At 43.0% G+C, this 23,938-nt stretch overlaps 2 protein-coding genes across 8 annotated transcripts in view; both read right to left on the bottom strand.

Annotated features, from left to right (window-relative positions):
• MIA2 (MIA SH3 domain ER export factor 2) overlaps nt 1-5,361 on the bottom strand; it is a 51,150-nt gene extending 45,789 nt beyond the window's left edge. For all 7 annotated transcript variants that reach the window (XM_077925692.1, XM_077925689.1, XM_077925686.1 and 4 more), the window contains exons 1-3: nt 5,223-5,361; nt 2,129-2,262; nt 535-621 (exon numbers count right to left, since the gene is read on the bottom strand). In XM_077925692.1, the coding sequence (XP_077781818.1) occupies nt 535-621; nt 2,129-2,262; nt 5,223-5,337 (336 nt within the window). In that variant the 5' untranslated portion in view covers nt 5,338-5,361. The remainder of the gene's footprint in view (nt 1-534; nt 622-2,128; nt 2,263-5,222) is intronic.
• Nucleotides 5,362-11,799: 6,438 nt separating this feature from the next.
• PNN (pinin, desmosome associated protein) lies at nt 11,800-23,158 on the bottom strand. The gene is made up of 9 exons (XM_077925771.1): nt 22,974-23,158; nt 22,220-22,291; nt 19,366-19,434; nt 18,281-18,353; nt 18,099-18,193; nt 16,272-16,347; nt 15,342-15,497; nt 15,122-15,260; nt 11,800-14,158 (listed from the first exon to the last, which is right to left on the bottom strand). The coding sequence occupies exons 1-9, from the start codon at nt 23,084-23,086 to the stop codon at nt 12,879-12,881; spliced, it is 2,073 nt and encodes a 690-aa protein (XP_077781897.1). The 5' UTR covers nt 23,087-23,158; the 3' UTR covers nt 11,800-12,878.
• Between the last annotated feature and the right edge of the window lie 780 nt (nt 23,159-23,938).

Consider the following 23,938-nt stretch of genomic DNA (forward strand, 5'->3'; position numbering starts at 1 on the left):
TAGATGTTAAGTTGTGAGTGAACAAATCAGACGACACAGCGATTCTTCAAACAGCTCTTGTTTGTTCACAGGCCCAGAACAGAACTGGACTGAAGAGTTCAGCCAACCTGCTTATATAGAGCTCAACTACAAAGCAACAGTAACAACTTTCTATCCAATCACTGAACGTCACTTTCAATTCCTTATTTGCATATGTGGACCTGAGTGAAAACTATCTACAGTACCCCCCTGCTGGCCCAGGGTGAGTAAATAACAATAGACACTTAAAAGACTCTGGGGACACAGGCCTTTGCGTAGAGATGGGCAAGTCTCTCAATTTTGGTTTCTCCCAAGTTTCTGTTCTTGGAGTTTTTAAAGCAGAGGTTAGATGGGCATCTGTCATGGAAGCTTTAGTTGAGATGCATTGTAGGAGGTTGGGCTAGATGACCCTCAGGGTCTCTTCCAACTCTAAGATTCTATAACAAGTTTAATACATACATTCATATATACATTTCCACAACCAAATATCTCCATTTTGATATTACTTTAATTTACCTTAGTTGGCAGTTCTACTTCTTTTGTAATAAAAGTTTCTTCAATCCAGACTGCATCCACTGGGAAATATCCAAATTCTGCACCTTTCTATAAAATTAAACATGTAGCTTTTTATTATAAAAGAAATGGGGTTTTGTACTTAAAATTGACATACAACAAATACAATTGTGAGAAGAATCTCTGCACTTATTTCAATTAAGTCTGGATAAAAAAAACAAACTTATCTCAGAAAATTTTCTCTCCCGCTTCATAAAAATACACAAAGTAATAGTACTTTTAATGTTATTATTTTGCACATTATTAAAAGTACTCTTGTACATTACAATAACCAGCCATTAATTGCTGTTTGGGCCCTACTGGGTACAATAATGGCCTTATCTTGTTCCACAATGTCTCTAGCAAATATTCCCAGTTAATTTATTAGGAAACAGGGATATGACCTAGTTGCTTGGCTAATAAAAAAGCACAGGAATGTTCTTGTTTACATAGACCGATGTAATGTAATAGTGAGTGCCTACACTTAATGTGAAATTACATCTCTGGAAGGAAATGTTCAAATAAACGATTATGGTTTATGCCAAGAGGATTTAAAAGGATTACACTGCTTGCCACAATATTAACATCACTTTGAAATCTTACCTAGGGCACAATTTATTAACAGTAGGAAACAAATAAGTAACATATTGCCCCCTGCCCCACCAAGGGAGAGTTATAAACCACACACACAGTTATATATTGCATTACTGTGTTGTATTATATTAATGCCAAAAGATTATGAATACCTGTAACATTTGTTAATGGCACTATGTGATGAAGCACTCACTCCGGTGGCAAAGTGGACCACAGATTTGAGTGACTTATTTTTCTCACATGCTGATCCTGCTAGTTCATGAGAACTACCACTGATTTTGTAAAGACAACATGGCCTGATTCAGAGTGCTGACCACCCATAAACTGTGAGGTGTGGAAACACTGTACAGTTTTTATTCATGGAAACAAATACTTTGTCTAAATTCTAGGAACCTTCCTTACCCAGAAACTTCCTTTGCTGCAAAAGGGGGGTGGGGCTTATGGCTCGCATAGATCTTGATAAGTTTGCTCTCAGGGTTACAGCAGCCAAATCTACAGAGCAATCTTTTTCATGCACTGCAGGGCAGCAGGGGGTGTTCCCTTTGGATCGACACCATTTCAGAATAAAATTATTGAAGAAAAGTATAATTTTCCCTGCAGCTAAATGCATGCTGAATTTTCTACCTGTGAAAGTGGTATCATAACTTACCTCTGAAACGTTTGTGAAACTTACCTGGCTAGCATTTTTAAATGTCTCAACATATTCATGGAAAAGTGTCTAGCCCACTGAAAAACCACTTATGAATAACCACTGCTTATTTTCTATAAAAAGGTGCCGGTACTCACCATGAAGTTGTTACAGTGAGTGCCACACTTTTAACCAGTGCTTTTCTTCTGGACAAAAATGGTGCTGTTATTGTGTACTCTTGAGTACCCCAGGAAAAAAACACTGAATAACCAATCTGTTGATATAAGTGAATTCTGATTGCTCATAAGAGAAATAGTTGCCTTTTGAAATACTTACACTTCCTGCCCACAAGTCCTCCCTTTTCCTGGAGAGTTTGGAGTATACGATTATCTCTTCGCCAGTTTTGAAGTTCAAATAGCGGCAGTCAGGTCCTATGTAGTCTTTAATGGCTAGCACTCTGCTCATGAAAGCTGCATGTATGTAAAAAACAGAGGAAACTTAAGCAAAGTTAATCAAATGTAGTCTGGATTTGATCTTATACATGTGGCTTCAGACAGTCATAGAATCATAGAATTGTAGAGTTGGGACCACGGGGATCATGTACTGTACAGTGATACCTTGTTTTACAACCATAATCCATTCCGGAGGTCCAGTTGTAAACCAAAACAGGTTGTAACCCAAGGTGCGCTTTCGCCAATAGGGCCTCCCCCCCAAATAAAGGGTTGTAATCCCCAAAAAAGGGACACACACGTCAGGGTTTGGCGTGGTTGTAATCCAAAACGGTTGTAGAGTGGTACTTCGGGTTACATACGCTTCAGGTTACAGACTCCACTAACCCAGAAATATTACCTCGGGTTAAGAACTTTGCTTCAGGATGAGAACAGAAATCGTGCTCCAGCGGTGCAGCTGCAGCAGGAGGACCCATTAGCTAAAGTGGTGCTTCAGGTTAAGAACAGTTTCGTGTTAAGAACGGACCTCTGGAACGAATTAAGTACTTAACCTGAGGTACCACTGTAATCCAAAATGATTGCAAACCAAGGTACCACTGTAGTTCAATCCCTTGCAATGCAGGTATCTTTCACCCAAAGTGTGCCTTGAACACGACCTTGAAATTAAGAGCCTCATGATCTACCGACGGACCTATCCCAGCTGTCCTAAAGTTTAAAATCTACTCTCCTCCCGAATAATATGTTGCCACATGCAAAAATCACAGTACATGTCCGAAACACACTGGCATTGCATTTACATTATTTGTGTACATTAGATATCCTCTTGTCCTAGAAGATGGGGGGAATTTCACCTCACTTTAAATGAAATGTTTTACCACTTACTACAGAAACAACAAAATCCTGTACACATTTTTTCAGAAATGGTTAGTCTCACTATGCAATTCTTAAAATAAACGAACAAACTTAGAATCATAGAGTTGGAATAGACCACAAGGGCCATCGAGTCCAACCCCCTGCCAAGCAGGAAACGCCATCAGAGCACTCCTGACATATGGTTGTCAAGCCTCTGCTTAAAGACCTCCAAAGAAGGAGACTCCACCACACTCCTTGGCAGCAAATTCCACTGTCGAACAGCTCTTACTGTCAGGAAGTTCTTCCTAATGTTTAGGTGGAATCTTCTTTCTTGTAGTTTGGATCCATTGCTCCGTGTCCGCTTCTCTGGAGCAGCAGAAAACAACCTTTCTCCCTCCTCTATATGACATCCTTTTATATATTTGAACATGGCTATCATATCACCCCTTAACCTCCTCTTCTCCAGGCTAAACATGCCCAGCTCCCTTAGCCGTTCCTAATAAGGCATCGTTTCCAGGCCTTTGACCATTTTGGTTGCCCTCTTCTGGACACGTTCCAGTTTGTCAGTGTCCTTCTTGAACTGTGGTGCCCAGAACTGGACACAGTACTCCAGGTGAAACTTAAATTAATTGTTTGCGCTGAGTAGCGTTTGGTTAGAATTTCCTCTAATGGTATCCTAAATAAGTTTAATGTTTGTATATGAATACACATTCTTCTTGTCTTTTTTTCTACTACACATGCGTTTCAGCACGCAGTTTTAGTTTTCCAGTTCCACAAAAACGCACCTAGAGCACACACTATGAATTCTGCGAACTGAATTTTTTCTTCATTTTACGACGAATGCTAAGCGAGAAACACATTATGGAGTAATTAGAAATACATTCCAAAATAGATTTTAACAAGACTGCTAAACTAAATTTGGGGGCGCTGGGCAGATTTTTGCAACCAGGCAGAGCATATGCTAAAGACGGTCCTGTGCATAAATCATGCCCAGGAACACTGTAATAGACAAGTCCTACACATCTGCACGGGACGCGGGAGGCGCTGTGGGTTAAACCACAGAGCCTAGGACTTGCCGATCAGAAGGTCAGCGGTTCGAATCCCCACGACGGGGTGAGCTCCCGTTGCTCAGTCCCAGCTCCTGCCAACCTAGCAGTTCGAAAGCACGTCAAAGTGCAAGTAGATAAATAGGTGCCGCTCCGGAGGGAAGGTAAACGGCGTTTCCGTGCGCTGCTCTGGTTCGCCAGAAGTGGCTTAGTCATACTGGCCACATGACCCGGACGCTGTACCCCGGCTCCCTCGGCCAATAAAGCGAGATGAGCACCGCAACCCCAGAGTTGGTCACGACTGGACCTAATGGTCAGGGGTCCCTTTACCTTTACACATCTGCACAAACACTCCACCTCACAGTCCTATTGACGAGCATTTCACTAGTATATAACATTAACAGGCAGCACAGTCCTATGCATGTTCTCTCAGAGACAAGGCCATTGTATTCAATGAGTCTTGCTTCTTGTATATACAACTGCAGCCTTAGCCGCAATCCGAAGCGTTCTTAACTTGGGTTGGGAGTAAGACTCATTGAACTCACCCAGTGGCACTTCCTTCTGAGGAAATATACAGGAGATAGTGCTACAAACAGTGCAGTTTTAAGGCAAGGTACAAAAGCAATAAGATTTCACAAGGTGCTAAGAAAAATAGAAAGACAACCGAATCAACCCAAATATATGGTATAGATTTAGTAGAACACTAGTAATTTGTATACATAACTAAAATAGAAATACTGTAAATATTAATCAGGCCCTTTTGGAAAGTAAGAGATTTTGAATAAGCACAGGGACAATTCTGACGAAAACTAGGCCCCTGTTTTGATAACAAGCTTTTCTACTGAACTTTGCCCTTTTACATATGCTACAACACCATTCCACCAAATGGCTTCCCATAAAGCATTTGTCTGTTGTTGAAAATATACAGGTTAATCATGCATAAAGCTAATATTTTGCAAACATTTCTTGAAGTATATATTGCATTTTCAAAAAAATTTCTTGCTTTGTTTTGTTTTACAGATTTTGACGACACTTAAATTAGTTTCAAAGAAGCTTACTTAAAGCAAAAGCCCTTATACTTACTTTCGCATTCTGGATCGCCACACTTTTTGTGGCCTGACAACAACTTTGTGCTCTTGGTGATAGTTAGCAATGAAAAGATCAAAAACAAAATTCTGATTTCCCAAATCGGCAGCATCCTAAACGGTTAAAAAAAGCTGATCCCTGACAGAATAAAAAAGAAAAAACGGATTGTGTCTTGGCAATAGAAGTCTGAAACATCATTCACCCCCCTCCATTTAGTTAATATATATGTATTTTAAATCTTTTTGGTTCCATTTTCCTTCTACCTCCAAAGTCCACTTGCATAAATGCCCTTTCAACAAGCTGCTCAGTGAACTGTCCTGATTAAGTGGCTTAATGATTAACTGTGTGTGACAATATGGACTTGGAATTTGAAATGAAAAAGGCGCTTTCAGTCAAACTACAGACTATAGATGTACCAATAGCCTCATTTGCATCAGCAAGTTATTGGAGCGCTTTGTGGAACTTTAGATGCAATGTAGAGAAAGATGTAATATGAATTAACAGGCAATACTACAGAATATTCCAAAACCCTGATGTTCTGTTACTGCTGCTTTAAATTTTGCTCAGAGTATGTTTTTAGTGATCTTAATAACACAATTTTGTGTTTTTATTATTGTTGCTGATTGTACTTTGTATGTGGCCACAGTATTTGGTATTGTGCATTACCCTGGGATCACTCTGATGAAGAGCAGCCAATAAATTTAACAAACAAATAAACAATTGCAGGTCTACATTTTATTTCACCTTATAAATCAGAGATGGAGCACCTATGGCCCTCCCTACCTCCCACCATCGCTCATCATTGGCAACTTGGCCTATAAACATCCGGAGGGCCACAGGTTCCTTATACTAATGCATTATATATTCTACAAGGGTTGCAGCAGGCTTGTGAGATACTGGACATGGAAAAGTGCCTTATATGGTACAAAATTCTTCCATTTGTATCACACTCTTGTTTCCATGAGCTCATGATGGTGTACACAGCTATCTAATTTTATCATCACAATAATCCAGTGAGGTTAATTACCGTATTTTTCCCTCTATAACACGCAGATTTTTTCTTCTAAAAAGGAAGGGGAAATGTCTGTGTGTGTTATAGAGCGAATGTGTGGTCCCTGGAGCAGAAAAATCAGGCAAAAATCAAATCGCGCTTCACGGAGAAGGGAAACATGAAAAGAGGAAGTGGCTGCTTTCCTGCATTCTACCTCAGGGTCTTACTGCCCACCCTCCTCTGTTTCGTTGCTGTGTTTGCTGAAACGGAACAAAGAGCAGGGAAAGCCCCTCCCCTCCAGGCAAGCAGAGGGGAAAGTGTCCTCTCTGTGCTCCGTCTCTGTGCTCTGGTACTGCTGGGGGAGAAGGAGGGGGGGGGAGGGAGAGAGAGAGGGAGGGAGGGAGGGAGGGAGAGAGAGAGAGAGCGAGAGAGAGAGAGATATGGCTGGCTTGGGTGGGGGGAAACTTTTGCCTTTCTTTCCTCCCTCCCGTTAAATCCCTCTCCTGCATTCTTAGCCAGCTGCTTCTCTGCACACCCCTCTCATGTCCCTTCTTTGTTTTTCCTTCGCTCCCCACTTAAAATGTGGTTACAAAGCATAGATCCACATGGATCCTCAGGATCTTTGCATTGGGTCACCCCAAATTCACCATCAGATCACATAGCATGTCCATGGCTACAGCCTGCACCAAAAAAATCACGAACCCACTGTTGCCTGGGGCTGCAATGGTGCAAAAATGTCGTTACAAAGCATGGATCCACAGGGATTCTCAGGATCTTTGCATTGGGTCACCCCAAATTCACCATCAGATAACATAGCATGTCCATGGCTACAGCCTGCACCAAAAAAATCACGCACCCACTGTTGCCTGAGGCTGCAATGGTGCAAAAACGTGGTTACAAAGCATGGATACACAGGAATTCTCAGGATTTTTGCATTGGGTCACCCCAAATTCACCATCAGATCACATGTCTGTGGCCACAGCATGAAGCACAAAAATGATACATCCACTGTTTCATTCAGAATGTTTTTTCCCTTGTTTTCCTCCTCTAAAAACGATGTGCGTGTTATGGTCAGGTGTGTGTTATAGAGCGAAAAATACGGTAGGTAACTTGGCTATAGTTACCCAGTGAGCTCAACAACTGAATAGTGATTTGAAACCAAATATCATTGACCCAAGTCCATCAGCCTATCCAACAGATATTTCCTTTTGTGTCTTACAGCCTTCATTTGGAAGGTAGCCTATGTTCAATCAAGCTTATTGCCAAGTAAGGCTTGCTGCTTTCATGTGGTGTATCTCAGCTTCTTATTCTTCGCTCTCATCTGTTACCTGTCTGGTCTTCTCACTTCAACTGCCTTTTCCTAACTCCTTTTCATCCAAGGTTCTTTTTCCCTCCCATTTATATCTTCCCTCTCATTGGTCAACCCAAATGTTCTATTACAGACTGCCCATCCAGCATACAGGCATTGCACTAGTAGATCAAGAAAAAGTAGTGTTGCTTGCTCTGAGCACCACATTGTAATTTCAGGTTTCCTTTATTATCCCATATAACGTAATAATGATATTGTTGGTGCCAAGGGGGGGCGGGGAAATACTATAGTATAGAAAAGAGAATTCCTGGATTCCAAAATCCAAGTTTAGAGCAATTACTTTTTGGTGAGACAACCCCAGCAGATTTAAATTCACAAAATATGCAGCATGGAAATAAAGGCTTTAAAACATGTCCCCTTAAAAAGTTTTCCCAGCATAGGAAGAAGGCCACATATTGGGTAATTTAAAAAATGGTTTACTTACAAATTCTTCAAAGGTCAGATTCGTGTGCTTCAGAAAAGTTGCAGAGGCAGTAAAACTTGGCTTCCTTACAAAGTGGTGAAAGTTTCTAGATGATTTGTATAGGAGCTCAAGAATGGCTGATGAGAGCTATGCGGTTGAGCTGGAACAACCAGTTCAAACCTCTTCACACAGAGAGCTTCTTAGGGAGACTGCAGGAGAACAAAAACTTTATTACCTAGTTCCTCCCAAGGTGAGCGGAAGTGGACATAGCTAAGCCTGGCAGGTCAGCTTACTCTATGGTCTTAACCCCCTTCATGCATTAATTTGACTTAAATATATTGACTATATGAGGCTGCTTATCTCTCAAAAGTGCTGATGCTGTCTACTCAGTTAATGTTGAATCACCTCAGCAAATAACATAGGAAGCTGCTGTACGTTTAACCAGCCCATGGACCCATTTAGCTCAGCATTGTCTACATCATTTGGCATCAACTACCGAAGGTTTCAGACAAGGGATCTCTCCCAGTCCCACTTAAAGTTGCTGGGGCCTTCTGCATGCAGAGATGCTCTGCCACTGAACGGCATCCCTTCTTTTTGATGAAACATGTTGGGCAATTTAGGTTGCCACACACTCAGCTTGGAGCAAGTTCCAATGGGACTTTTGAGTACGTATGCATAAAACCAAACTGATAATCTTCTTTAAAAAAATAATTAACCTGGAGGTTCATATCTCCTCTTTCTTTATTTTTGGGCATTTTTGTTGCTGCTATTCTTCCCTTTTCCTTCTGCACTTAACCTCCCCGCCCCCCCCCCAAAAAACACTAGTTTGCCCTCTTATAAAATGGCCATTTAATTGTCAATGGAAAGTTTCACATTGGCCCTTGTTGATTTGCATTTTGTTCCTATTTGTTTACCTTGATTATTTAAAACCTAAAATTTGTAAAGGCACTGTGGTACACATGGTACATAGTGGAACATAGAGAGATGCTTCTTAGGGGCATCTTCAGAGCTCTTTCCTTCTGCTGGAGATTAATTATAATCCAAGCATCTTCCAAAAGAGAAATTTTATTAGGGTTGGATACTTTCAACAAAAAGAGCACCCAGTCCCTGGGACATTAAAAAGATTTTTAGCTTCGAAAAAGAGCAAAGCATTGCACCACCCAAACAACTGTCTTTCCAAACCTATCAACTGATAATGTCTCCTTAGACATAAAGATATCTGAACCAGGACTAAACTTTAATGTGATTTAACTGGGAGGGTGTTATGTTAAATTGCTTTATCCTCTTGGGAATATGAAGTGTAATACCAATGTTTAAAGCAGAAACAAGACTACCTTTTGTGAAATGTTCTTCTTAGCCTTCTAATGCTTGCTTGTTGCATTTTACGCCCATTCTCTTTGAATCATATTTGAATTTGTCACCAGTCCCATGCTGCAGAACACTCTTCCAGTAGTTTCCACAAGCATCCTTTGACTTTTAGATCTCTTGAAGATCTTGAAGATCTTTTTATTCTAACAGATATTTGCAGCTGTTCAATTTTTATCTTCATTAACCAGTCAAATTAATGATTATCCCTATTTTTATTTATACTCTTTAAAATGGCATCTTTTAACTGTAAACCATATTGATATTTTATATGGCAGTATAGAATTTTATAAATAAATTGCATCTCCTTTAGTAGTGTGGTTCCCTTTTGGTTCCTTCTCAAATTGTTGCTCCTCTCAGTATCTCCACCTCTAACTGGAACCTGGCTGCCTCATCTGAATGCTTTCATGGCTGTTACCCTGAACATCAAGATTACTATTATTACAATATTAGCATAGTCAGCTTATGACATACCGTATTGGCCTGAATATAAGCCGCACCTGAATATAAGTTGCACCTTTAAAATTGGAGGGGGGAGAAGAAAAAATACCCGAACATAAGCCACTCCTCTCCTAGCTGCTCCTGGCTGCATACTGGGCGGCGGCGGGGGGGGGCACACGCTGCATTGCCAGCGGCCTTTCCCCTTCCTCACTCTCTCCCTTCCTGGCCTTGGGAGAGAGGACACACCTGGCGCTGTTTGCCCCAAACTCCTGGCTGCATGAATATAAGCTGCACTTTTAACTTTTCAGTCGGAATTTGGGGGGAAAGTGCGGCTTATATTCGGGCCAATATGGTATCTTCTCAGATATCGTCACTGGCTACCAATTTGTTACTATGCCAACTTCAATGTGTTACCATTAGTACATAAACACTCAACAGCAGGGGTCCCCAAACTAAGGCCCGCGGGCCGGATAAAGGCCCAAGGGACTCGTTTATCTGGCCCGCGGCGACCCCTGCCGCCCACTGCCCACTTTTACCGGTGCTGCGCTGCACGGCTGTACACTTCCGGGTCAGAGGAGCACTGGAAATAGCTTGTGCGCATGCGCAAGACTTATTTCCGGTGCACATCCGGGTTGGAGGAGGCCCGTGCACATGCGCGCAAGCTATTTCTGGTGCTCCTCTGACCCAAAGTGCGCCGGAAATAGTGTGCGCGCACGTGTATGGGCACACGCTCCCCTGCCCTGCGATCGGCGCTGGAGACACCGGCCCAAGGCACGGTAAGTTTGCTGCCCCCTGCTCAACAGCTTAGGACCAGTTTAGTTGAAGGATCACCTTACTCCATATATGGCCATGCATCCACCTTGATCTGTGGGACTGCTTTTACAAGTGTCAAATGTCTTTTCCCTACTTGTAAGGAATCCGTCTTCCAGCACTGCAGCACTAACACTCTGGAACTTTCTGCCTATTGATATCAGGCAGGTGCCTTCACTCTTTATCATTTGTGACACTTGCTAAAAGCTTTGTGTGGGCAAATCCTATCCAGGTATGCAAAGCTGACATGAATTTTAATATGTAATTTTATAATGTGTAATTTAACTGCTAACTTTATTATTTAACTTTTATTTATACCAGGCTAACACTAACCTACCATAGTGGCCTGTTTTAAGAACACTAAGCAGTTTGCCAACTTAATACTGGTAGGTAAAGGACCCCTGGATGGTTAAGTCCAGTCAAAGGTGACTATGAAGTTGCGGCACTCATCGTGCTTTCAGGCCAAGGGAGCCGGTGTTTGTCCACAGACAGCTTTCCAGGTCATGTGGCCAGCATGACTAAACTGCTTCTGGCGCAACCAAACCCAGTGACAAAAACCAGAGCGCACGGAAATGCAGTTTACCTTCCCACCGGAGCGGTACCTTTTTATCTACTTGCACTGGCATGCTTTCGAACTGCTAGGTGGCAGGAGCTGCGACAGAGCAACGGGAGCTCACCCCATTGTAGGCATTTGAACCGCCAACCTTCTGATCGGCAAGCCCAAGAAGCTCAATGGTTTAGACCACAGTTGGGTGCATAGCTACTGAGGCCAATAGTGTCTTTTCCTATCTACCCTTTCCCCGTTGCAAATTAAGACGTAGAACAAAATGACTCAAGTGCTCTTGGATTCCATCAGCCCATCTACTGAGTCATCTGCAGCCAGTACTTTTAAAAAGGAATTTTTGCTGGGTGGCTGGTGAAAACAAGCTCAAAAGGGCACTTCACACAAATCCTTCGCCAGCCCAGTTCAGGATTACATTCCATACACAAATCCACATTGTTAGGTGTGAGAGACTACTTTAAATGTTTTTAAGGGGTACCTAAGTACAAGTTGAGATTTCTGTTCTTTCCAATGTATGTTTATGGCTGGGAATGGGGATTCCAATTTGTGTCGGACCATTTGGTTTTGGTAGGTGAACGACAAGTATAAAAAAAACTTTTCATTAAACAAACAGTAAATGCAGAATACAGAAAATAGTATATAAAGCTACCTTTATTTAGACTTTTACAGAACAAGCCAATGAATACACTTGTAGGAAGTTTAAAAACAGTATGTCATTTTTTTACACCAACTATATTGCCATCGACTTGCTTTAGATGTTACAGAAATTCCAAGTTTTGAATCCACTTTCCTCAATCAACAGGTATTCATAAATACAACATCTTAACCCCCGATTAATTTAATGGTATACTGCATTTTTATTGGCATTTGAAAGTTTAGCCTGTGGCCAACAATAATCTAGTTTTGAAGTTACCCATAGGTCTCCTGCAACATACTGCAAAGCACAGAAATAAATGAGATGCAAGTTTTTTTTAAAAAAAAAATCTAAGCATTACTCTAAAACTAGGGGAGAGGCAAGGCTTGTTGAAATAACTACATGAAGTCTCTAAACAGATTTTAGATGGCCAAGTAATTAGAATTGGCTTGATACACTCACTTGGCCTCTGTATATGGGCAGTTAGTTCACCAAGGAACGTTAGTAGAAGCTGGCATCAATTTGTACAATGAAAGCACAGAAAAGAAAACCTGGATTATGCACAGGTGTGTGCTCCTTCACAGAACTTGAGAATTCACTTTTTAGCAATTGGAGGGGAAGTGTTAATAGGCAGAATATTCAAACACTCTGTATGAAGTATGGCAAAGGGAGAAAGATATCTATGCGAGATGAAGCGGCAACAGGCTCTCACACCTCTGTAAAATACACATTTATTTCTACAAAAAAAAAGGATCTGATACAGAAATGATTCACACAAATGTAACTATGTACCTATTAAAATATACAGAAACTCTTTTAAGTAGAGGAGATTTAAAAAGATGAAGGGGTTGTCAATCCTTTTATTTGTACACTTTTGCATCGTCACATAATTTGATAAGTCACCTTTTACAAAATCATGTAAAAAGCACAAGAATTGCCTGGTAAAGAGTCTGCATTTCTCCAAAAGATTTTATACAGCATGCAATTAAGGCAGCCTTTTCTTCCCCACATGGAATCCTTTCACTCATCAAGTAATCTTCTGCTGCAAAGATTAGGCTAGGGAGCCTGGTCTCTTCTGTCAACGCCTTTTGTCTTTCCTGTCTGATTTACGGTCTCTTTCACTCCGCGAAGTTCTTTTGCCTGACCGACTACTTTCTGATATAGACCTTTTTCTGTCCGACCTCGAACTTTTATCCTTTGATCCTTTCGCATCTCTGCTGCTACCTTTCGAAGACTTGTGACTCCTGTCTACTCCTGCATTATCCCTTCGCTTTCGATCCAGACTCCTCCTACGCTTCCTGTCCCTATTGTGCCCACGCCCCCTGCTTCGACTTCTGCTCTCGCTGCTGCTGGAACTACTGCTACTCTCTCGACTGCTACTTCCACTAGTGCTGCTGCTGCTGGAGGAACTACTCCGACTACTGCTGGTGCCGCTGCTAGAACTGCTGCCGCTACTACTGCTTGTAGAACTAGTGCTACTGGTGCTGCTGCTAGTACTGCGACTTCGACTCTTGCTGCCTTTGTTCCTCGCTCTACCTCTGCTCCTGCTCCTAACCTTGTTCTTGACTTCTAAGCTTACTGCCTGGATTTGGTCTGCCTGAGTTTCAGGCAGATTCTCAGGCACTACTGTTTCTTCTTTGTCTACCTGAGGCTCTTGATCTTGAGTGGATTCCAACTGTGGTGAAGGCTGTGGCTGAAGCCCAGCCTCTGGTCGAGGCTGGGCCTCAGCCTCGGACCCTGCAATGGATTCCGGCTCCTTCTCTTCTGCCTCCTCTGGTTCAGCTTCTACTTCTGGCTTGTTGCCTTCCTCTTTCTCCAAGGGAGCAACAGGCCCCTCCTGCTCTGGTTGAGGATTACTCTCCACTTCTGGTTCCACTTCTTTGCTATTCTCATTTTCTAGTGGCTCTGCATGATCTGCCTCATTGGTGTCCATCACATCCTGCTCGCCATCTACTGGCAGCGTATTTTCACCTTCCTCTTTCCCTAACGCAACATCCTCCTCCTGATTATCCTGCTGCCTATCATTCTCCTTAATCTCTGGTCCCTCATCTACCTTAACCTCCATTTCCTCTTTCTGCTCCTCCTCCTCCTGTTCTATCTCTCCATCACTGTGACTAGCACCTACCTCCTTTTCTTCCCCTACCTCTTCCATTTCTACATCATTGCTCCGATTACCTGTCTCCATCTCTTCCACCTGCTGAACCGCCTTACCCTCTTCTTGCTCCTTGTTCTGGTCTTCCTTCTTTTCTTCCTTCTGCACCTCCTGGTGTTCTTTTTCCTTCAGAGATTGTCGCCTGGGCCTGGCTTCCATTTTGTTAATTTGCTCAGCAAACTCAATGCGCCTATTTTCAAACAGTGCTGCAGAACGAAAGAAGACACACTAAGCTTATTGTGGGTACTTAGCATGGTTCCATCTTACTGATAGGTCACTTGAGCCACTTCACACAAGGAAAGTTTCATACAGACAAGCGATCATCCATGTTAAGAGGTCAGAATGTGCACTTGTGAATTGGGACATTTGCCACATATTTTTTTAATTACAGGCTACTGGCAGTTATGAGTAGTAAAGTTTCACATTAAGAAATAATTTATAACTGGATCCAACAGGTGGGCAAGATTCTTATCTCCCCAACCCCCTAGAGACAAACTTTATGGGGTAGTTGTATCTGTCTATCACTTGGGCTGGAATTCCAATGTCACACCCATTACAAATGTTCTGTTTGTGCAAGCACATCACCTTGCAAGATGGAAAAACCCCACTTGCAACTATGTGCTGCTCTGAGGATTTTCCCAAACCCCAGAACCAGGACTCTAGGATCCTGGCAGTGCCTTTGCACCAACTTTCCAAAGCTGGGTAGGCAATCCTCCATTTTGTGGGTGGGCCAGTTCTGGCTTTATGTGTTTTTGTGTAAACGTGCAGACTCCCAGTGTGGTGAGAGCCAGTGTGGTGTAGTGGTTAAGAGCGGTAGTCTCGTAATCTGGGGAACCGGGTTCGTGTCTCCGCTCCTCCACATGCAGCTGCTGGGTGACCTTGGGCCAGTCACACTTCTTTGAAGTCTCTCAGCCCCACTCACCTCACAGAGTGTTTGTTGTGGGGGAGGAAGGGAAAGGAGAATGTTAGCCGCTTTGAGACTCCTGAAGGGGAGTGAAAGGCGGGATATCAAATCCAAACTCCTCTTCTTCTTCTTCCCAGAACTGACCCTTTGACTAAGATGCAAGTTCGCTTTACTGCCTTATCAATATCAGTTTAACTTTTTCTACTGAAACGCTAGAAGAGCTTATATCAAAGAAAATGTATCTACCTTACCACCGGTAACATACCATTTAATTTTTTTTGGGAATCATCAAACAGCTTCTGGGTAGCAGGACACATTCTGCCAGGTATGTAGAACAGATGAGGCTTTGTCTTTGTTCTTATATATTTAATTATTTTGGCATTATGATCATTCCATTCTTCTTGCTGGTAAAAGAAAGATTTTTATTTCTTTAGTATTGTCCACAACACAAACACCACATAGCAGCTGCTTGAATTTTGACTCACCAGCTGAGCAAGTTCAACTTTCTGTTCCAATAGCCGCAGCTCTGTTTGTTTAGCACGTCTTTCCTCAAAGAGCTCTCGCCTCTCGTTTTCAACCTGCTTTCTCTCTTCCTCTGCCTGCACTTCAAGTTTCTGTTCAATTTCTTGCCGTCTTTTTTGCTGAAGTGGAGAAACAGTTTCAGATTTGCTTAAGGTGAGCTCAGAAATTTTATTATTAGTTTATATACCACTTAATAGCTGGTCGATCCCTGTGTTGGAATCCGATCAATACTGAAGTCTTTATCTAATTATTGCAAGATGGCCCACAACTTTTGGCTGGACTTAGTAGTCAAGTCACTGCTTATAGTGGTTGGTTTTTTCATTTCTGCTCCCCTAAGGTATGGAGCACTCCTTGTTTATCGAGGAATCCACATTTACAGTGAAGCAGTGCCAGGCAATGCAATTACATCTCTCCAACTTATGACCTGAAGCCTGGCAACCAATAGGAGCTCTGTGCCCCCCTCTCTCTTTCTAATCTGTTTTCAAATTGTTATGGAATCAGAGACAAGTAAATAATAACAAAACTTCAACTATATAGCCAACTAAAGGCAGGGCATACGAAACCTAAGAATGGACCTCTCTAGGCTGCTGGCAGTTACTAGTGGTCTTCCTAGCTGGTTGCCAGAACCCAGTCGCCATACAGAACTGTAATTGTAGTAGGATTCATGTTCTATTGAACTTAATAGGCTTAAGGAAAGTTTTAGGAAGGTTCACTGTTTCCCTTTACACTTGAAAAATGACTTTAAAGTCCTCATGTTTCCACAATGAAAAATCTGAGCTACTGGGTTACTAGCAGTAAGTTTCTTCGCACAAGACAGTATACAATTCTCTCATTCAACAGAAACAGTACAGTCTCTCTCCTCTAATGAACATTACAAGGTATTGAGTTAATACCCTCTCAGTAGCGACTGTTGATTCTTGTTTGAACTTCTGAAGAGTACCCATCAACAGGCCAAATATGCGCCGATTCCTAGAACAGAAAAGGAGTAAAAAGGTATTATATGATCGACTTTCATACGTGTTCATTATTTCATACATGTTCATTATGCATACCTATTGAAACAGTTTTCCAAATCTTCCAGGGTTGTTAGTTAATGGCACATGAATAATAAAAAGGCTACAATAACACAGGGTACAAAAGCTATTTAGAAAGAAACATGACCATTGGAGGTTGCAAATTTCAACAACCAACATGATAAGATAACAAGATAATTCCAGTGGATAGCTTTATCAACAACAGCATTTAATTTCCAAACATATTAAATTAAATGAAGTTCTTAATTTATGACCCAGAGACATCCAAAAGTTTTTTCTAAGATTGAAGACAACAATAAAATACATTAGACTGATTATTAATAAAAGGAACACAATTGTTATGACTTTTCACAAGGAACCTCAAGAAATGATTTGCCATTTTGTAAGCAGCATTGCACTGAAAATATAGTCATCTTCTTTTGACTTACTTTTTTGTTGAGGGCTAGCTGTATGACCAAGAACTTTGGCCCATACGGAGAATCACAGAATTGTTACATTGGGAGGGACTCCCCACCCCCAAGGGTCATCTAGGCCAATCCCTTGCAATGCAGGAAATTAAACTAAAACAACCCTGACAGATTACTAGCCAATCTGTGCTTAAAAACTTCCAAGGATGGAGAGTCTACAACATTTGAGGGAGTCCACTCCACTGTAGAACATGAGAACCCCGAGCACAATGGTCACAGCCTGAAAATAAATTCCAGCCCAGCATTCCAGCCCCACCCCAATTAATACATATGAGATGGTGCTTGAATTAAGAAATAATTTCCCCCCAAAAATATTTGGATACTTTCCCACAAACTACATATCTAAAGTTGATATACAAGCAGCTCAACACAATGCACTGTCTAAAATTGAGACCTTTAGATAGCTAAGATTAGGATTTGAAGCTTTCCTCATAAAAGATGCCAGCACAGAATGTCGTTGGGCAGGGGCAACAGAGCTTCCACAGCTCAAATCTGAACTTATTCATGTTTTTAGATATTTTGTCAGCTGCTTTATATGATTTCTTCCCTGAAAAGTGGGATACAAATCTATACAATTAATAAGTATGTTTTGATTTCTCTAGCAGACTGTGAAACCCGGTTTCATCATCCAAACTTCATAAACAAACTTTAATGAAATATGCCAGTTTCCCAAGATTTTGCACAGAAATGCATGAAAAAGTACAATAGCTGCTAATTTGCAGTGTTCTTTAAAGACCAAGGCTAAAATCCCACCAACATCAATGGGACTTACTTCTGAATTAGACTGGTTCATATCAAACTAAAAAACAAAACAAAACACACACACAGACAAGACGGAAAGGGAACATTTTAGAAAAAAATTATCTGGCAGGATGCCTATCTTCGAAAAACACAACATGCTAAATCTCTACCCAGAGCTTTTACATTCCTGGAATAATCAAAACAATAGTCTGAGATAAATACATCAGCAACTTATTTTGACTTACAAATCAACAGGCAAAGCAAACTGTGCAAGGCAACTTAAATAAACATATGGAAGCTGGGTTGAGTTGTCTGGTGCAGTCAGTACCTGTACACACACTTCTTAAGAAGCAGGCTAAGACAGCATAAAATATTGGACAAAGTTTTCTGTGCAAGAAAGAACATTTCTTTCAAAATTTGTATTACGCGCTTGGAGTTTGAAAACATTGTGGTTACAGTAAACAACATTGTAAGATACCTTTGTTTTCCCTTTTCATCCATGTTTTGATCTTGAATAAGGTCTCGGCGTGTTCGTTCTTTGGAGGTAGCAACAACAGAAGACTGCAACGCTGGCTGCAAAGATCGGTCAAATCCAGGTTAATGGAAGCTTTTCTACATTTCTTTCCCCTCTCTACCCACCAACTTCTAGGTATCCCTTACTTTTTTAACATCATCATCCTCTGCGTCGCTTTCATGGCGTGATTCTCTCCTTGTCCGACGTTCCCCAGCTAGCCTAAATTTAAGAGAGTATCAAAGGCATCCATTTTATACTAGAACCAAGGAAAATGTTTCAATAGGCTTAGAAAATGATGTTAATAAAAGCAAAATAACTACACTAAAATCAAGATACTGTGCTTCAGACTGCTTTGATCCAACCTCTCTGTCCATGTTGTTGCTGGGATCCAATGAACTCTCCGGTGAATGCAGATTAGCTGCTTGCTAAATCTGTTGCTTTATTACAGCATCTTTTCTGCTTACTTTTCTTTCTACAGAACATATTGTAGGATAGCAACTCCTACACAATTTACAGGTAAGGTAAAGGTAAAGGTACCCCTGCCCGTACGGGCCAGTCTTGCCAGACTCTAGGGTTGTGCACTCATCTCACTCTATAGGCCGGGAGCCAGCACTGTCCGCAGACACTTCTGGGTCACGTGGCCAGCGTGACAAGCTGCATCTGGCGAGCCAGCGCAGCACACTGAACGCCGTTTACCTTCCTGCTGGTAAGCGGTCCCTATTTCTCTACTTGCACCCGAAGGTGCTTTCGAACTGCTAGGTTGGCAGGCGCTGGGACCGAAAGACGGGAGCGCACCCCACCGCGGGGATTCGAACCGCCGACCTTTCGATCGGCAAGTCCTAGGCGCTGAGGCTTTAACCCACAGCGCCACCCGTGTCCCAATTTACAGGTACTCAAGACAAAAAAGGTGTTCTACTGAAATCCTATTTAAAATATCACACAGAATCAAGATACACCAGTATAAATTATTTGCTAGTGTAGAATTCCAAGAGGAATTATATGCAACTTAATTAAAGAAGAACTGATACATGAATGGTTTTTCCTTTCTTCCCTCCCAGTTCCTTTTGTATGTCTGAAATTGCAAGCAAAACACAGTCTTGAGTGCTATATAAAAACCATGCAGAAATGCACTACAGAAATATACTGAGTCAGCTAAAAAGGCATGCTGTTCTTGTCTCTAACGTCATTCAATCCTGTTCTTGAATTCAGCCCAGTTTCAATCTCTGCTCACCTATTGGTCGCCCCTTCTAGATCCCTCTGTTTGGCTGGGGGTCCTCCTCCGCTATCCGAGAATCCACGCCTGAAACAAAAGAGCACATCAGTGTATCAGATCAGTGTGCTCCAAACAAGTTTCTAATGCCAAGACCCCATAAAACTAAAGTTCAATCTCTTGCTTTGTGTGCAGCACCTTTTACAGAAGTCACGCCATGCTCTCTAACATTTATATGAAGCCACTAGGTGACATCAGAGGGTGGAAGTAAGATGTCATCAGTATAACAAAGAAAATCAGCTCTATTTCTTTTTTTTTATCTGAGTTAGGTGAGGCTGTTCAGGTGCTGAACCAGTGCTTGGGCTCAGTAATGGGCTAACAGATTGAAAGCTGACAACAAAGAGTTGTGAGAAAGTGGTTCTTATGTTGATAAATTAGGTACTTGGCTTGTTTCAGATGGGGGTGCACCTTCCATGAAGAAGCAGGTTTGCAGCTTGGGGACACACTTGTAGCCCCAGTGTCACAAACTGCCCTTCCCAGGTTTGACCTTATCACCAGGTAGGAACATTCCTGAACAGACAGTCTTGCCACCATGATGCACATTCTGCTCATCTCTCAAATGGAATACTGTAATGTGTTGTACAAGGAGCTGCCCTTGAAAACTTTCATTAGTGCAGAATACAGTTCAGCAGAGGAGCATTGTTGGGTACTGAAAAGACTCAGGGCAGAGGCCCACAAGAAATATTTGCATATGCTTATATTTATGTATAGGTGCCAATTTCAGCTGTCATTTGAAGGGGAGAAACAAACTGGCTGTCAGGGAGAACTCAGAGCTATGGGGTGGCAACAGCGATTTCCTGGGCCAGTATACTATATGCGGATTGGGCTCTCCACCCCATCTACAGTCTAGAGCTGCTGTTTATGTACATATTTAAAAACAGACAAGTGCTCATTGGCAAATTTGAATGGGAGGTGTCTAGGGTCTCACCAGTGCTGTACTTTGAAGTGTTACCAGTTGCCCTGTAAAAAAAGTTAAGTTTAAAGAGGAAAGATGACCAGTATCCTGCATCAAAGACCCAGACACACGGGCCCCCTGGCTACCCACTAACAAGGCTGTTGCTTTATCCCGATGGAATCATATCACATCAATTCTGAAAGAACTACCATGGCAGCCTATTTGCTGCCAAGCCCAATTCCAAATGCTAGTACTCCTTTATTAAGCCGCTAAATGGTTTGGGGCCCAAATAATTGAAGCAGAACATCTCCCTAAACCAGCTTGCTTATGCCTCAAGATTGATAGAGAGTGCTTTTATCTGTTTCCATTGTCAGGGGACGTTCACTACAGTCGTACCTTGGATCTCAAACACCTTGGCTCCCGAACAAGTCTGCTCCCGAACGATCAAAACACGGAAATGAGTGTTTCAGTTTTCGAATGATTATCGGAACCCGAACATCCAGTGCGGCTTCTGATTGGTGCAGGAGCCTCCTGCAGCCAATCAGAAGCTGCGCTTTGGTTTCCAAAAGTTTTGGAAGTCAAACGGACTTCCAGAATGGATTCTGTTTGACTTCCAAGGTATGACTGTATTTGGGTGAGATGCAAGAGAAAGCCTCTCAGCACACACATGCAGCTCTCTCACACACCCATATACCGTACTTCACATATACACTGCTGCAAGTACACCTCTCCCTCTCAAACACATACCTACCCTCTATTCCCCCACCTCACATAAATATTTCCCTCTCTCTCTGCCCATGTATATATATCCAACTCTCATACACAGAACAAACTAAGTATCCCTTCCAATTCAGAAAAGCCCCTCCAAGGGTGGAGGACGTGACTGTTTTAAAAAATAAACTACCCACAAAAGTAACTAATCCCTGAGTTACACAATGCCACAAATTCAAAAGCTTATTCCTTTCTTTTAAGAGCATTTTAAAGAAACTCTAAAAATGTGACTATATCTAGCAATTTTAAACTTTCCAGTAACATAACTAAATACCAAGTAGGCCAAATATCTGTAGGACTGCAAAGACTGCTGTGCAAGCAGAGACTAAAACACCATCCAATAAAAACCAAGCAGAGCTCTGTTGCAATAGCCTTCAAGTACAGTGGTACCTCGGGTTACAGACGCTTCAGTTTACAGACTCCGCTAACCCAGAAATAGTACCTTGGGTTAAGAACTTTGCTTCAGGATGAGAACAGAAATTGTGCAGTGGCGGCAGCAGGAGGCCCCATTAGCTAAAGTGGTACCTCAGGTTAAGAACAGTTTCAGGTTAAGAATGGACCTCCAAAATGAATTACATTCTTAACCCGAGGTACCACTGTACCATACCATGCCAGTGTTAGACTACAACAGCAGGGGATCTGTAACCCTTGGAATAGCATGGTTGGCTGCCCACCCTTCGGTAATAACAATGGTATATGAGCCAAGTGGCAAGTTATACATGCCTTCTACTGAAATCTTTGAAGACAGCAATCTTGTGGGCTCCTCAGCACTGCCATAAACTAGCATTACAGCAACTGTATAAGTCCAACTTGAAATTACTTAATTTTTTTTAAAGTTAGAAGAGAAGTTGCATGCAACCTTAGGGCAGCAGTGACAGCACAAGCAATGGTCAAGTACCCAAACAACTATTTGCTTGTTTGCCTGTGAATATGCTTTGGACCATGAGCAGAACCCCTCTCTTCCCCCTCACTGCACAATTATGGCAGTTGAGTTCAGACTCTAGCTACCTTAAATCAACATATTAAAACAACATTTAACCTTCTTTTCATTTCTAGCCTTCAAATACAAGCGTAACATTCTGTGCAGCATAGAAGCTGCCCCCAGAAAGGTACAGAATTGGTTTCCATTAATCATCCACAGATACTCACCTAAGTAATATACTTCCACGCCCCCTACCTCCACCAGGGCCTGTGATGGTCAATAATCTCCCTTGAGCGGGCCTGGGGGGGGAAGCCAAGGGAATAATCATCAGGAAGGAGCAAAAAGGTACAGAAAACATCCCTCAAAGGAACACCACTGGAGACCTGCTGCAAATGTATCCCCCACACCCACTTTATTAGTCAGCTTTAGTGATTGGGGACGGGAAGAGACTGCTTCTACCGTGTGCAGGACCCTGATGGCCTATTTTATTAAAATACCCTGACTTCCCACGTGGAAGGAAGTAGCAGAAAATGCAGAGGGACGGCAGTGGGTTTTGCCTACCTTTTGTGCCACGGAAACTTTTACAGATTTAGGCTGGGACATGAGCGCACCCTTAACCCGGGTTAACTTAGGCCGGCGCAGGCTGCGTCCCTAAGCGCCCTTACTGGGAACTAGCGAGCCCCATTGAAGCCAAGCGGGGAAGCCGCGTTCGCAGGGCGCAGCCGCGCCTGGCAACTCACGTGGACGCCACTAACGGATTCTGCTCGTAGGCCTCCCTCTGCGCTCTCGCACGGGGACGGGGCTAACGGCTGCACCGCTCGGGCCCCTGAAGCCCCAGGGCGCGTTCCCGGAGAGGGAAGGGAAAGGGCGCGGGCACTAAGGGGGCAACCGCAGAGAAGCCTCTCAGGGGGCGAGCGCGGCGGCCCCCTCTGAGCCGAAACAACCCCCCCGCCGGCCGGCCCGCTCTTGCTCCCGCCTCACCGCACATCGTTGGGGTCCCGCCCCGTGAGCTTGCGGATGTTCTCGTCGACGTGCTTGAGGCTCTCCTTGGCCTTCTCGAGCTGCTCCTGCAGAGCCCGCACCGCCACCGCCATCCCAGCCACCCACAGGCGCGGCCTAGCCAGTCAGGGGCCGGCCGAGAGCACGGCTCGGCGGGAAAGGGGCGGGGCGCCGCGGCCCAGCCCCCCACGTAGCGCGGCTCTCCAAGCAAACCCGCCAATCGGCGCGCGAGGGTTGGATCGACAACCTTCCTCGCCAACAGCCGCGCCTCGTCCCTAGCGAATCGCCGCCCTGACAGGTTGAGTGGCATTTGGGTGCTCCAGTCATCAGCTTCCTTCTTAGCCAATCGGGAATCCGTAGTGCTGGAGCGACGTTGGGAGAACCTCTCCACGTTCGCGTTGCTCTGTTTCTCCTGCCAATCACGGAATGCCAGAGCAGGGTGGCATCGAGTAACCAATCAGTGATGGGAGGTGGGTCGGCTTATGCTTCCCTATCCGCCGTATGACCAGCCCTACTAATTTTCGCGCGCTCCTCGGGTCATGAGGTGTCTTGAAGTGCAGGGGGTGGGACTAAACTCAATTTCCACGGACGCGTGGCTTCTCTGATTCTGAAATTTGCTTATAAGTCCTGTTCACTATTATGTACTTGGAAGGAAGCCCCATTAAGTTAATGGAGCTAACTTTTGAGTAAAAAAACCACAGACTCAGATGCGCAAGTGACAAGTTGAAGTAACAGCATAACCAAAATATGTGAGATGGGCTGTAACTATTAGCAAACACTCCCACTATCATTGCTGTAATTGCCTTTCCTGCACTTTAAGGCAAGCCATCTTATTTATTTATTGGGCCACAGAGGGCTAAAAGGTCACCAAGGCGAGGAAGCAGCAGCATTATTGTTTGCTGCTATCACAGCCAAATGTTAGACCTTCAATGGGTCTCTAACGTGTT

The sequence above is a fragment of the Podarcis muralis genome, chromosome 1, assembly GCF_964188315.1.
Source record: "Podarcis muralis chromosome 1, rPodMur119.hap1.1, whole genome shotgun sequence".
NCBI lineage: Eukaryota > Metazoa > Chordata > Lepidosauria > Squamata > Lacertidae > Podarcis > Podarcis muralis.